This window comes from Charadrius vociferus, unplaced genomic scaffold (assembly GCF_000708025.1).
Source record: "Charadrius vociferus isolate BGI_N301 unplaced genomic scaffold, ASM70802v2 scaffold565, whole genome shotgun sequence".
Taxonomy (NCBI): Eukaryota; Metazoa; Chordata; class Aves; order Charadriiformes; family Charadriidae; genus Charadrius; species Charadrius vociferus.
Genome location: NW_009648358.1, coordinates 1,573,254 through 1,589,267, shown reverse-complemented (window position 1 = coordinate 1,589,267; position 16,014 = coordinate 1,573,254). Strand labels below are relative to the sequence as shown.

Genomic DNA, 16,014 nt, shown 5'->3' with positions numbered 1-16,014 from the left:
AGCACGGGGGGGGGGAACAAGCAAAACCTTCTTCAGCCAATGATCTCTTAACTTTTTCCAATAAATGTTTACTTGGATTTTAAACCTGGAATAGGATTTGGACCAAGAATGCCATATTGTTTGGGGACTAAAGTGTATTAACTCTGTGTTCTTAAACTCTGAAGACATGAAGCTGCACTATGGTGATCTCACGGACAGCACCTGCCTGGTGAAGATCATTAATGAAGTCAAACCTACTGAGATATACAACCTGGGAGCTCAGAGCCATGTCAAGGTGAGTAGCTTCTAGCACCGAGAATTGTAAGTATGCAGTGGTGGTGGTATACTGCTTTGATTGTTTTAGACTGCGGGATTTATAGCTGTTTTAACAACTGCTAACTTTGTCAGGTAAACTTTGCCTTAAATCATGATCGTTGTGTTTGCTGCAGTGCTGAATTACTGCACGAGTCTTGCTACTGAATATATGTTAAGATGTCAGAATAAGTGAGGTTAAATTGTCATTATCAACAAAATCTGCGGGTTTAAAAATCTGATTTTTCTACCATGTGAAACAGCTTTTGCTGTGGAGTTTGCTGATCACTCCTAGTGGAGTTTTGCAGTGTTGTTAGGCCAGAGAGCACTGAAAACCACATTATTCTGTTTGCATTAAAATCAATACGTGTATCTGTGTGTGTCACTTCTAGAAAGGCCTCACCTATACCAGTTTTCATGCAGGTGGTATTCTTTGAACGATTTACCTACAAATAGAGAAAACAGCTTTGCTACTACTTGCAGTATTATAACATTTCTGGGGTGTTAGTTGGAAAAATCAAGTTATAGAAACTGAAACAAAAAGGACTTGTTGAAGATGAGTGACTTGACCCTGGCAAGTACTGCTGCATCATAAGGGGAGAAAATGAATAATAGAGAGGGTAACTTTAATTTGCATTTTACGTATGTTAAGCTACACTGCCATATCATGGAAAAGCTCAGTTTACTAACAGGTGACCTCTATTTACTTGCAGAAGCCTCATTCATACTTCCTTTCATGATTACAAACTGAAACTGATGGCCAGGTGGCAAATTGGTATTAAAATAAATTGTGTGTTGTCCTGTCCTTATAGCGTGCAACATGAAAGTATTCTTAAATAGTAATATTCCCTGGCCTCTCTGGAGCTGAAAACTAAAGGAGCATTTAAGCCTCATGAAAATCAGTTTGGCTTCAGTTTTGTAAGCCAGCCTTCCTAGAAAAAGCAATGTGTTGTTCCTATCACTCTGTAAGCCTTGAAACCCAGCAAGAGGAAATCATGTTGAAAAACTGCAGTTATTGACAAAACAAACATCAGAATATAGAGATGAAATTAGTATAATTTTGCTTTTAAATTGCTTGCATGATTGAATTATCGAGTTTGCTCTGTGCTAAACATGAGTCTGGATTTATTAGCTCAGGTGCCGTATAGGAACAAAGCTGCATGAGTCCGAGAGTAGCTCTGGTCCAGAAGACAATTTAACTGCTGCTTTGCAGAGTGAAACCTGAGCCAGCAAACTTTGCTGGGTATTTGCAGTCCACAGCTAGGTCTTTTCTTGAACTAGGGCGTTGGATAACAATCTCCATGGAAATTACTTGTGTCCCTTAGGTGGTGTTAGCATAGAACTAACACTCTAGTCCCAAACTATGTCCATGTGGCTGCTGCAGCTGCCAACACTTCAAATCACAACACTGGGAGGGCATGAAAGGGTGGTGGTGATGCTGCTATAGATTCTTGAATGGCACTGCCATGGGCTCTGGGAGAGTTTATTCCTCAAATATCTCACTGCATGAACGTTTTGAGCCCATACAGATCTGGCACCGAGTTTTGGCTTTTGGAGATCTAATGTGCCTTGGAGCACAGTGAGGAGACATCAAAATAGCTGTTTTAAAAGCTAGCATGAATGCAGCAGGCCAGTACTTAAGCAATGTTAGAAGTCTTACTGGAAGTCTAGATGGACTTCTTCAGGGTGTGCTGCTTATGCTTCCTAGTATCTCCAGTAATGCTTCTGTTGTCGTGGTTGAGGAGAGAACCTAGGCACCCCAAGTCTGTTGACCAAAGTGGTTGGAGGACTTGACTATGGTATCAATAGGACTTAAAAGCGGTCCAACAGTGCTTACCATTTAAATAAAAAAAATCCCAGAGGGATTAGAAGAGGGAGTAAAACTTGGCTACCTGTTAGGGGTGGATGTCTTCACCAGAGGCCTGAACAGCTTTTACCATTAAAACTTGGTTATGTAAACTTACTGGTTTTGCCTGTGTGCATCATATTTGGGGAAGGAGGGAAGAGAACTTCTAATCTTAGCTTGCTTCACATTCTGGTGACTTTGAACCAGTGATGACTTCAATGTTTTTTGGTGGTGTTTGTGTTGGCTTGTGTTTATGCAAAATAAAGTTTTTTATCACTCTCACTTCCAGTTAGTTTATGTGAGCCATGCTGAAGTGAAGGAAAATAAAATAATAGGAAGTTGGTCTGGTTTCCTGTAGGAAACCAATGAAGATGAAATTGGTTCTTGGAATGAACCCACAGTAGTCTGGGAAATACTGTCAGAGAAGACGTTTTTCTGAATCATAAATAGCGAGGACTATGACTCATAAAGTAGGTCACTGAGAGGCTGATCTGATCTTGTACATGGGAGAAAGTGAGTGAATACTGAAACTTGCTCCTTATTAAAAACAGTAAACTTAACAGAATGATATCATCAGTAGGAACAAATTATCCAGTGTGCATTCCTGTCTGTTTTGGTGAGAAACAGGGGTTAGCTCTCCGAGCTGTAGCTTCTCCATTGATGTTCAGAAAACAGTAGCACATTCACTTCATAGTTACTAAGTAAACAGTTCAGCCTCACTCTCTCTATCCAGTCTCTATGTGTCCTGCTGCTTTGGCTTTTGGTGCTTTGGGAATCTGGTTTGCTGACGACCACTTGTTCTCATTTAATGGGGTTTCGTAGGAATCATTGTTTACAGTATATTGATTCTAAATAATAGGCTATTATTGTGTATAGGCAGCATGCAGATGGCTTCAGCTGAATTCTGTTATCCGTAACTCTATATTCATATCCCTCTGTCTGTTGAATGTTTTTGAAAATCAATTATCCAAATGCTAGGTTGGCTGAAATGATACAAATGTCTCTGTGCGTAGATGCACACACATAGATAGATACGAACTTGTAACTATTTTTTTTTTTCTGAAGGACAAGTGATCTCATCAGTGTTTAACTGTGCTATAAGATTTTCTTGTTGTTGTTGTTGAGTTGTATTGAACTGGTGAAGCTGGTAAATATTCTTTTACAAATTTCTGAAGCAAAAAGGCAGTGTGCCCTTAGTGAAAGATCTCTTGCTTTCAGCAATTGAAACTTGTTGCACTGAGTGGTTAGACGTAGGACTGCAGAAATGGCTCAGGTTTTATGGCTGTTGCTATCCTAGTAGTCATGCATTAAATAGCTCAGACCAATTTGGCTATAGTGCAGATAGCCACAATTGCTTAGCTTACTTCTTTAAATTGTATTGGGTAGTAGGTTATTTTGCCTACTTACTGTTGGCATTTGTCACCAGAAATTTTATAGCGAATGCATTTTATGAGATACAAAAAGAATGGGTTGACTTTTCCGTGATAACTGTTCCTTATGTTAGCAACATGGACATATTATTGAAGAGTAAAACCTTACTTGCATGTAGCTGCATTTAAAAAAGCCAGTAAATGTGCAGTTTGGGTTTTGGTGTGGTTTGGTTGTTTGTTTTTGGTTTTTTTTTTTTTACCTTGCAAGATGCATACGGCGTTGGTTTTTGTTCTTCAGGGAATGCTAAGGTTCTACTTAGTTTAAGCCCTTGCAGACATACGGGTGCTCGGAGTCAAGGAAGCTTGCATGCTGGGTGCAGGGAGAGGAAACCTGAAATACACAAGCAAACGTTTACATCGTATAATTTTACAGAATCACAGAATGGTTGAAGGTTGAAAGGGACCTCTGGAGACTGTCTAGTCCAACCACAGAATCACAGAATCGTTAGGGTTGGAAGGGACCTCTGGAGATCATCTAGTCCAACCCCCCTGCCAGAGCAGGGTCACCTACAGCAGGTTGCACAGGACAGCGTCCAGGCGGGTTTTGAATGTCTCCAGAGTGGGAGACTCCACAACCTCTCTGGGCAGCCTGTTCCAGTGCTCCACTACCCTCAAAGTAAAGAAGTTCCTTCTCATGTTAAGATGGAACTTCCTATGTTCAAGTTTATGCCCATTACCCCTCGTCCTATCACTGGGCACCACTGAAAAAAGACTGCTCCCATCCCCCTGGCATCCTCCCATTAAGTATTTGTAAGTATTAATAAGATCCCCCCTCGATCTTCTTTTCTCTAGACTAAAGAGACCCAAGTCCCTAAGCCTTTCTCCATAGGAGAGATGTTCCAATCCCCTAATCATCTTCGTTGCCCTTTGCTGGACCCTCTCCAGCAGTTCCCTGTCTTTCTTGAACTGGGGAGCCTAGAACTGGATGCAGTACTCCAGATGCGGTCTCACCAGGGCAGAGTAGGGGGGGAGGATGACCTCCCTCGACCTGCTGGCCACACTCTTCTTGATGCACCCCAGGATGCCATTCGCCTTCTTGGCCGCCAGGGCACATTGCTGGCTCATGGTCATCCTGTTGTCCACCAGGACTCCCAGGTCCCTCTCCACAGAGCTGCTCTCCAGGAGGTCAGCCCCCAACCTGTACTGGTGCATGGGGTAATTCCTCCCCAGATGCAGCACCCTACACTTGCCCTTGTTGAATTAACCCTTTACTCAAAGGAGAGTCAGCTAGAGCAGGTTGCAGAGTCACGTTTTAAGTAAGATGAAGACTCCACAACCTCCCTGAGCAACCTGTTCCCTCACCTGTGCAGTTCCACAGTTCCATCACTCTCAGTAAAAAAACCCAACCAACCAACCAACCAAACAAAGACCAGGACACACACCACCACAAACTTTTTCATATTTTTAAATGGCATTTCCTGTATTTTAATTTGTCCCTATTGCCTCACCTCCTGTTACTGGATACCACTGAGAAGAGTCTGTCTCAGTCATCTTTACTCTTCCCACCATCCATCAGGTATTTTTATACACATCAGTCAGATCCCCCTGTGAGCCTTCTTCAGGCTAAACAAACCCAGCTCTCTCAGCCTCTCTTCATATGACAGATGCTCCAGTCCTTCAGCCCTTTGTGGGTCCATTATGTCTGTACTGGGAGCCGAAAATTCGCAGTGGTCTCGCCACTCAGCACTTACAGTCAAAAGATCAATTCTCTTGACCTTCTGGTGATGCACTGTAACCCAGCTGAAGATGCTGTTGGCTGCCTTTGCTGGCGCATGGTCATCTTGGTGACCAGCAGCTCCTTCCCAGCTGGTCAGCCCCCAGCACGTACTGGTGCATGAGGTCATTCCTTTGGAGTTGCAGGACTTTGCACTTCCATTTGTTGAACTTCGTGAAAATCTCTTCTGCCCGTTTCTCCAGTCCGTTAAGGTCCCTCTGAAGGACAGTATACCCATCTGGCATTACCAACCACTCCTCCCAATTTTGTATCATCTACAGACTTGGCTGAGGATGCACTCTGTCCCATTGTCAAGGTGCACAAGGTGCAATTGTGTATGCTGGGGTGCACGTTTAGTGACTGAACTCCAGCTGGACTTTGTGCCACTGATCACAACACTGAGCAGAGCAGTTCAGCCAGTTTTCAATCCATCTCACTGTCCACTCATCTGGCCTACTTTTCCTTCATTCACCAACCCAGTCATCTCATTGTAGAAGTCTATCAGGTTGGTTAGGCATGATTTCACCTTCATAAATCTATGCCTGACTTCTCCCAATCACCTTCTGGTCCTTCATACATTTGGAAATAGTTTCCCAGATTAGTTGCTCCAGAACCTTCCCAGGGATGAAGGTGAGGCTGACCAGCCTGCAGTTCCCTGGATCCTCCTCTTTGAACATAGCAGTGACATCCTCTTAATTTTAGTTGTCAGGAACCTTCCCTGCTTGCCATGACCTTTCTAGAGTGGTTTTTTTAATAGCATCAGCCAACTCCTTCAGTACACATGGATGCATCCCACCAGGTCTAATGGTGTGTGTCCAGTTTGTGTAAGTGTTCCCCTAATCATCTTCTACCATGGGTAAGTTTTAATTACTCCAGACTTTCTCATGTGTCTCGGGGACCTGTGATATCTTAACATCAGCCTTACTAGTGAAGACAGAGATGAGGAGCATGTGAGGTACCTCAACCTTTTCACTGTCCTTGGTCACGAGGTTGCCCACCCTGTTCAGCAGCAGGCCCACATTTTCGCTGATCATCTTTTTGCTGCTGTAGAAGCTGGTATTGCTGCCCTTCATGTCCCTCACCCCATTCAAATCCATTTGGGCTTTGGTTTTCCTACCTCTGTACCTGCCTACTTGAACAGTCTCTTTGTATTCCTCCTGGGTTGCCTGTCCATGGTTCCACCTTTTATACATTACCTTTTTGTGCTTGGGTCAGGAGCTCCTTCATCATGCAGGCTTCCTGCCACCTTTGCTTGATTTTGTGCTTGTCAGGATGAAGGATGGTAGTCTACCAAGCAGATTCTTGAACAGGCAAAAGTTTGCTCTCTTGACGTCCAGGATTGTGATCCTGCATTTTTGTCTTGCTCGCTTAGGATCCTGCACTCCACCATTTCATGATCACTGCAGCTAAGGCTGCCCTGACTAGTTCTTTTTTGATTGTAAGAATCAGAGGCTCATAGCATTTCCCTTTGTGAGTTGTTCATTCACCCATGTCAGGAGGTTATCGGTGCACTCCAGAAACCTCCTGGATTTCATGTGCCCTGCTGTATTGTCCCTACAGCAGATAATAGAATGCTGAAAGTCCCTCATGAGGACCAGGATCTGTGAATGTGAGGGTTTTTTCCCATTATCTGAAGAAAGCCTTATCTACTACGACATCATGCTGTAAAGCCTGTTTGCATCCCTAGACAACTCCTGGTCTGAGAAGCATGAGCCTTGTGGTCTTTTTCATTTCCCACCGTAGTCTTTTTGGGGATGCTTCTTCCTGCAGTTGTAACTGTGGTTATGAACAGTTGCTGGGGAGATGGTGCTGTGCAACATTATGGTGAGGAAGGCAGTAAGGCAGTGTTTGGGACATGGCATGGAAGCTGGCATCCTTCTGTTTAGCATGCAAGTGAATCAAATAATTAAAAATATCTATTGCTGACTTTCTCCTGCAGGTTTTATCAGTGATGTTACAGGGGCAGTCCCCTTCCCTCGTCTGCTTTCTATACATGCAGTTGGTATAGTTGAAAATCATCTATGAGAAAGTCTGTGTTGGAGAGGGTGGTGTCACTCTGAGGCAGTCTTATATGAAGAAGGTGCTTCCAGTGCATGTATGCAGTGAGTACTTAGCTATGAGGAAAGTCAGGGCACAAGCTTACGTTGCTTAGTCCAGAACTGAGAACTGAAGTCTCCTGATCGTTGAGTTCTGGGATCCTTTCAAGGCCTGTGGTTGTGCCATTCAATAGCCAAGTTGGGGAATGTGCCCTCCTTACAGAACAGCTCTCTATTAGAGTCCTTATTTTGAAAACCCTTCAGTTTGGTTTGGCTTAGTTTTAATCATCTCAATAACACTGAAGTAAAATAGCTTCTAGTGATCGCTGCCACTGCCTATTTGATAGATTAGTTCTGAAAATAGTTATTTTGTGCTGGAGACTAGTTTTGGTATTGTAGTCCATGTGTTAAATGGGAATGCTCCCTGCTAGTTTGTAGGATGGATATTTATTTTTTTTTGTCACGCGTAAATACCCATCAGTAATCTTAATGATGCTGCTTATGTGCTTATATGCTAACTGTGTACTTGCCTGGTTTGGTTCCGATCCTGCAATGCTTCCTCATGGCAAAAGCTATTTTTTTTTAATTTGATACAATCCTCGTTTATATGAAACTGCAGGCCAAATAATTTAAGGAATTAATTGTAAAGCTTTTCCGCTATTGCATTAGTAACAAGGTTTAGCATTGTGCATTACAACTTGCTTAATAAATGTTTTATGTACTGTACCTCGTGGTTCTTATCGTTCAGTGTGCATTGCTGTGCTGTTATAATATTTGCATAGGTTTTAAGCTTGTTATGAATGTCACAGAAGCTCACAGCTTCTAAGAAAATTAATGGATTTTTTGTGCGTGTTTTATAAAACGAGCAGTTTGGCTGTTCCGTGTAACAAGATCTAGTCTAGTTAATTGTAAAGAACATTAGCAGCACTGTTGTAGTGATGTAATAAGACTTATTCATAGGCAAAAATAAACCTAACAGACCTTAATTTTATGGAGTTAAAGAATTTTATAGTTATGCTTTATAGAATATTTTATTGTCTCAAGATGATATCAAATTACTTCTAATTTAGCATGTATGGCAGTTCGTTTTGTTAGCCAAAAAATGAGTTTCCAAACCTGATTTGTGCTATAATAAGACTATAAATACAGAACCTACTGCCCCGGGGTGCCTCTGATTAGCATAGGATCCCTGCATGGGCCTGTGGTACCGTGTTCTGTGGTGTGCTTGGGTACCTGTCCATCTCCCGTCATCTGCTTACTGGTGGTGGCAGCTGGTAACATCAGCCTCCTGAACACAACCTCAGTAGAAAATTGTTATGCAAACCAGCAAATTCTGTGTTTGCACAGTGCTTTACACGAGGGGGTCTTGGTCCCTAGCCAGGGCAATTAGTCTCTTTGCCCTAAATACAAAGGAATATAAATTAGCTGGGCTACCTTCTGTCCTGCAAAATGCTTTACTGCTTTTGCTTGTGCTGGTATCACCCAGGGGATGATCCCATGAGGCGCTGAACAGTCCTAATGTAGCTGAGCCCACCCTTCGGCTTCTTTAACTTTAGGCTTTTGGAGTTGCTTGGATGCTTTCCTGCATTTTGTGCAGGATGTTTTGTCCTTGTGGGATGGAGTGCACCAGAGGGCAGAATAAGACTCTCAAGTGTTGCTTTCAAATGCTTCTATGTGTTGTTCTGTTGTGTGTAGCTTAAACTCTTTAAGTAATCTAATTCCTTTTAAGCAATTGGGTTTTACGTAGTTTTACACTTGAATTATTCCGGACAATTTTTTTAATATAGTACTTGCAGTACCTGTTCAAGCAGATTTTGTGTGTGGCCTAGACAGAAAGGTAATTCCAGTAATAGCTAGCAATTGGAATTTTGTATGTCTCTTCGCTTGGTCTACTAAATATTTATGGCAGCTTTACACAATCTTTGTAATTGCAGCTTGTATTGTCAGACTGAATAGATTTAAAACCAAGTGTTACTAAGGAACTTAGTGCAACTATTAATATTACTAAGCAGATTAACTTTAATAGTTAAATGTGTGTGTTATGGCTGCAAATGTGAATACATAAAAAGAACAATGGAATGACACACTCAGTGGTACTATTATGTATTAGCAAATACAAGCACTAACAAATTGCTCCCCAAACTGAGTACTACTTAAGTCAATACCAATGAGAAAATAAAGGTATGATGATTATGGGTATGTTTTAATACCACAGAAAATATCTCATGACTTCTGCTGCACGCTGGTATTGCCTCTGTGCCCTCCTACCGCACCTCTCTCGTATTCTCCTTACCTGCCCCCTCCCTCCCTCAACAAACCCTCTCCTTTTCTCCCGACCCTTCTTCTGAGGCAGGATATCATTTCCCCTTCGATAGAAAAAACCACAAGAGTTTGTACGGTTTTTGGATCACTGTGACCTTATGTAGAGTTTGTGTGAACAAGTTGCTACATTTTCGCTTCTTTTAGTCTTTCATTTTGGTTTTGTGTTTGTTTGTTGTTTTTTTTCTTATAGATCATTTCCAGGGTAAGTGCTGAAGCACGTTTCTGCCGAGAAGTTATTTAAGTGTATTGGGAAAGCAACCATGCAGAAAAATGAAGCATTTGAGTACTTAATCAGGGATGTGGAAAGGACTGAACTGAGCCCTGAAACAGGGCTTTTCCGAATGGCTCAATAGTTAAAGAACAGAATGTAAGCTGTCATGGATCTGTAACTGAAGATTATAGATTCCTTTTGAGTTTTTTGCAGCTTCAGTGGGTGTCTCTTGCATGATGTTTTACAAATGCAAGTTAGGGACATTTTTTAGCTGCTGTTCCTGTGTTGTGCAGTGGCATACGAAGCAGGCTGAATGCTGTGATGAATGAAGTGGTGTTTATCTTTGCGACCCCGATGACGGATAAAGTACCACCTCCTTCATCTCGTGCTTTGTGTGTGGTTTCTGCTTTAGGGCTCCGTAATTTGACTTCCTAACTGACTTCTGAATTTTAAGTCTGGTGTAGTGAAGGGGGACAGGCGGTGAATCCAGGTTCTGTCAATGCCATGGCCCCAGTTAGGTCTGGATAGCTGTAGCCCTCCATGAGCTCTATTGCTACATAATTAAATTACAAATTTTAAAATAATTGCTTTAAGAGAAACTTTAGAACTAACCTCTTGTTTGAGGTTATAAATGGAAGAAGGTTGTTAAATTGGATTCGCTTTTTAGGGAAGGGTGGTTTATTACATAATTCTATTTTTAATTTCAGTAAACAAATCTCTTCTGTTGTTGTAGCTATTTCTAAGTGCAAAAGTAATTGCTGAAGTGATTTTTGTGTCTGGGCGTGAGCGGGGAGGAGTGATCAAAAACTTCCCTGATAGTTTTCTTCTAACAGCTGCTGCAGGGGAAGACAAAGCTGGGAAAAGGGAAGGCAAAACCAGTTGTGGTGTTCACAGCGTTGTATTTCTTGTGTCAAATAGATGGCAGCAGAGCGTTGTACACAATGGAGCAGCTCCGTCCTGTAATGGGAGTGAGAGGGGAATGACACTTCAAGCTGACTTGTGTCAGCTGCAGCCTTGAAGAACTTGTCGTTAGGCATAAAATAGGAAAGAAAGCTACTATTGATAATGCGGGCGAATAGAGGATGAAGAAGGGTATGAGATGCTATAAGGTACTGAATTTCTGGAATAGTCCCAGGTGGCAAAACTTAATCTTTTAAGGTATGTCATCCACTCATGCAACATGATTGAAATCAGCTAACATAATATGCATGTCAAAATAAAGAGACAGAAAGAAAAAGAAAGTATTCACAAGTTGCAACTGAAAGTGATATACAGCTGCCTTGGGGTACTGTAGGAGTTGGCCAGAATGCCTATTTTTTAGTTAAGCGAGTTAGAGAAAGGAAATGTCAGTCCTCAATCAGGCAAGCATTCTTTGGGAAGGTTTGCTCGAATGTCAGCGTTTTTAGAAAAAGAGCTGCAGTCTGTTCTGCTCCGATCCCCAAAATTAGATTTGCTATTAAAATGAGTCAAGCTGCAGATCTGTCTCTAGAAGTGTTTGATTAATAAAAGTAGTACAGGGTTTGACTTGGTATTTATGAAGTACAAAATTAGTGGCTGCAAAATAGCTGCAGTCATCTAAGCATTAACATATTTTGTTACATGCTCATCTGCATCTGAAATTTTGTAGTAGGACGATCCCAAAATAAAAGGTGGAATTGAAGGCTTTGACTTTGATGTCAATGATTGCTCAAGCCCTGGGTTTTTAAGATATTGTAGGAGGAGGATAGAAAAGAAGTTCAGAAATTATTATTATAGTGTGACTAGGGTAGTCTAGAAATTATGTGAAGGCTGGAAAAGTCAATATGGGGTGCTATCGTAAAGTTACAAACCACTTTATTTCTGTTACAGCTCTGAGTGCAACTGTCCTGGCTAAGCATTAGCTTTACAGTTTGTATTTCTGATGGACCAAAATTAGGGTTTTACTTTCTGTAAACAGATGTTTTGTAACCAAATTGCCTGAAAAAAACGTTACAATAACTTGGCGGTACCTGGCAGATTCCTATTGTAATAACGTGTTTCTCGTATAACGTTTCTTTTTCTCAAACTTGGTATTTTAGTCATCCATCCACCCCCTTCAGCAGGCTAGTAAGAAAACCAAACCACCATGTCATTTATTTCTTACAGGTTTAAAGAAAAGAGTATTTGATTCACTTTGAAGTATTGCAACTCATGCTAGCTGCTGCAGTTTACTGAAATCAGAGTTACACAGGTCTACGGGAGTGTAGGTGATTTTCAGTATTGTTCATCATACACTATAGAAAGTGCTAATATAATAGCTCTGACTTGTGGAGGTTTTTCATTGTGGTTAATTTACTGTTCGTGCAGCTGGCTGAGTGGGTCTGTGTGTGTTTTGTTTTATTTTTTATTATTTTTATTTAATATCTTGAAAGTCACAATTTTAGGAAGAATGTTGATATAACAATTATATGCAATATCTGCTATTTGAACACTGGTAAAGCACTGATATTAAATGAAGGAATTGCATGTGATTTGATGGATGAGTAATAATATGAAGCGATCTTAATCCACTTTTTCCTCTTGCTAAGTATGAAATTAATTTGGTATATCTTCTTTTTAAAATGTTATTGTGCCTCTGAACATGCTTCCATGGAGGGATATTAATTAAATTCTTGGAAGAAAAAAAGTAGTTAGTTTTATATTTTTAGCAACCATTTACTAAGCTGCTGTTCTAAACGCTATAAATGGAATCTGTGAAATATCTGTGAATATGCAATAGAACATGCATTGCATGGATTATTCAGGTAAATGAAGTTGGCAGAACAAACACAGACTGTTTTAAATAAGCAGCTCCAAAACTCTCTCTGTAATTCTTCTTGGGCTAAGTGCTGCAGACTCCTATTTAAGCCAAAACTCAACGAAATAAAAGTTTGTGAGGGGATTGGTGGGGAGGGAGGATTGTTGTTGTCTCTTGCCTCTCTTTCCATTGAGGTAAGGATATTAGCTTGAATGACATAATTTAATTTTCTCAATTTTGAAAGGGTATATTTGCATAACAAAGCAGTATGACTTTTTTTCCTTTAGGATTATTAGGACTGCCGGGGTGTATGTGTGCGTGCGTGTTTCTAGGCTTCTTGCTGAGTAACGCTGGATTTGTTCTTTGTTCTGTGTAAGTTTGGCTTTGTGGTTAATGCAGCTTTAAAAATGTATGCGTGTCCTCTCAACTTCCTTCGTCTGTGGAAGAAATGCACTGTGCGTCTTAAAGCTGCTCTCTATATTTTACAGGCGTGCAAAACAAGAGAAATAAAATATTTTCTGTGGTAAAAATGGTTTTGCTTATTTTCTTAGAGAGTAAACCAGCATAGAGATAACTTAAAGCACACAAAACTTTCCTGTCAAAGGACTGTTGCAGTGAGACGTACACATTTAAGCTCACAGAACCTATGATTTAGAGCGGCTCTGTGGTCGGGAGTGACAGAACACATTTCTGTCAGCAGGGATTAGTTCCACTGTTACAATAGTCAGTGGACACAAGTTTCTCTTTTTCCTTGAACCTTTTAGAAATTGAAGATGAAACATAACTTGAGTTGCAGAACTGTAATAAGAATTATTTTTTTTTTATTACTTCATTAGTGTCAATAAATTTTGTGGATGGTAGGAATAGACATAGCTGTTCAACTTAGCCGTGTTGAAAAATGTATCGATTAGGAAAAAATATAAGTTGTCATTCTGGGACGTTTGGGATCACTTGATCTTGTGTTCATTTTTCTGTTTATAGCAATGACCTAGAGGAAACCTGCATAGAATATTGCATCTTAACTGACTATCTCCTCTGAATGAGACGATTGTTTACTTTGTAAACAGTGTACATCTGGTATTTATTGATAATCCATCTGAATTAGGAGTCAGGTTAGTTTAAATAGTGTTGCTGCAGTTTAATCTTATTGTGACGCTGCTGTGTTATATTTTAGCAGGCAGAAAACAGTTATTCAGGAAATTTCTCGGTTCTCTTCAGGAGTGATAAAGAGCTATAACTTATGAACAGCTAAGCGTTCCCTGCTTGTACAAAACATTTGGCTCTGGAGAGAGAGAGAACATCTTTATCGGTGTTTGTGCCCTAATATGCAACTTGTTTTGCAGAGAAGTTAGGTATCTTTTACATAACAGCAGATTATTTGGAAAAACTTTTTTTAAAAAAAGTTCAGTACTGCCTGCCATTGCTTGAAGAACTCCTCAACTTCCATTAGTTTTTCTCTCTGACCATTTTGAAGTGGAGCTGTATCGAACATCTTTGTCTGTAGACTCGGACTCCAAAAGAGCAGTCAGAGAAGCAGGAGGAGCAGTCTGGTGGTTTATCTTCCTATACAGCTATCCATACTGGCTTTCCATTACCTTATTTTTTCATTAAGTATTTACTGGATATGTTGGCTTGCGTAATTGCATTGTGAATGCCTGATGTGCATTTTTCTTGTAACTATGTGATGCTGAGAAATAGCATTTTAATTTTAGCCGGACATTCTTGCATAATGTTGCTTCATGGTGATGCAATTTCACTGGCATAGCATCAGAACAAAGCATACAGCATCAAACAAGGATGTAAATACAAATTAAAGGATGCTAGAGGTCTGAAGCATTGCTTTAAAGATTTTAATGTGCTTAATATTCTTGAAATTTTTTTAAAGCTTTGTGTATGTGTTTGTGTAACAAGCTGTGAGTTCTGTGGAGCTTTTCTAATTTTATATTGGTGTAATATTTTTTTCCTTTGACTTGTCTCTGAAACTCTGCTGTGGCAAAGCACATCCTCCAGAAATGATGTATTTTAATTACAAGGCATATGCAACCTGTATTTAGTTAGCTGGGCAGTAAAATTTAATTGCAAAGCTCTGAAAAATGCTCCTCAAAACATTGAATGCATTCAGCACACCTGAGTCTATGGAGCTAGTAAAAGATTCAGTTAGTTTACTAAAATCACATTATCTAAAATGCTAATTCCACTGCAAAAACCGAGACTACAAATTCCATTGAGTAGAGGATAATGTAAGATGCTAATTATTTATGATACTAATCTATTCTATACAGTAATCTCTTCCATGTATAAACGTTAATTATACTAGCAGTCCTTGAAAGTTTTATCTGAAATAAAATGGTATATAATTCTTCATGTAGATTTCAAAAGGTACAACTTAATTGAAACAATAAGGTATGTAAAAAGCTGATAAATGAGAATTCTTTTCAAATATACTACACAAAAAATACTGTAAAACTTTTTAGTTTTTTTTCTCATACTAGATTTTCCATAACCAGTAATTTCAATGAAGGAAAATGGGGCTGATTGACTTGTCATGAGGTCTGATCCAAAGGCCTCTCAAGTCACTGGAAGGGATTCTCTTCAGTGCTTGGGAGTATTTAATGCTTGCAGGTTTTCATTACTGCTCTGTGTCTAGTACTTCGACTTTGCTCCGATATCAGTATTTCTAGGTGTTGTGCATTTTTTGTCGTGTTCCATTTAGGTGTATCAGAGTATCATTACTGAATGTTGCAAATTCCAGTGAGTACTTGCACTTTATAGTGTTACTATATTTGTTGCTGCATTATTTTTATTCAATAGTTTACAGTGATGAGAAATACGTGCTAGAAAGGTGGACTGCCATCCAAGTCAGTTGAAGACTTTGGGTAGTTTTTTTGAGAATTGCATACTGTTAACCTTGTTTAAATTGTGTAAGTAGTTTACTACTTGTAATTTGTTGCCTTACATTTGTGGTTAAGGTACTGAACTAGAATGCCTTTATAAATATTAGTGTAGGGTATTCTTTATTTATACTAAATAAATCAAAGCAAATGACCTGAACTTTCTCTCCAATGCTTCAACTTAAAATAAATAGTGGGAAATCTGATGATTAACATCAAGTCATATTGAAGTCAAAATTTCACAATAATGACATGCAACTGATCAATAGAAGTAATTTATGATAGCGTGAGTGTGGATTTAGTAATCTAAGAACAGTAATATTGTTGCAATTTAATCGTTGAAAAATACACATAACGCTATCTAGCCTGAAAACCTGTCCTCATTCACAGGTCAATTTTTCCATTGATTCTGTGGTTTCCTTAGTAAAGCTGAAATATTTTTAATCCAAGAATGGTTTGCTTTAAAACAAAACAAAATAGTAGGGGGGAGGGGAAGCAAAAGAAAGTTTAATATAGTG

General features: G+C 39.9%; 1 protein-coding gene across 1 annotated transcript in view; it reads left to right on the top strand.

Annotated features, from left to right (window-relative positions):
- The window catches only part of GMDS (GDP-mannose 4,6-dehydratase), a 364,296-nt gene that overhangs the window by 8,586 nt on the left and 339,696 nt on the right, over positions 1 to 16,014 (top strand). The window contains exon 4 of the mRNA XM_009885270.1: positions 165 to 274. Within this exon, the coding sequence (XP_009883572.1) occupies positions 165 to 274 (110 nt within the window). The remainder of the gene's footprint in view (positions 1 to 164; positions 275 to 16,014) is intronic.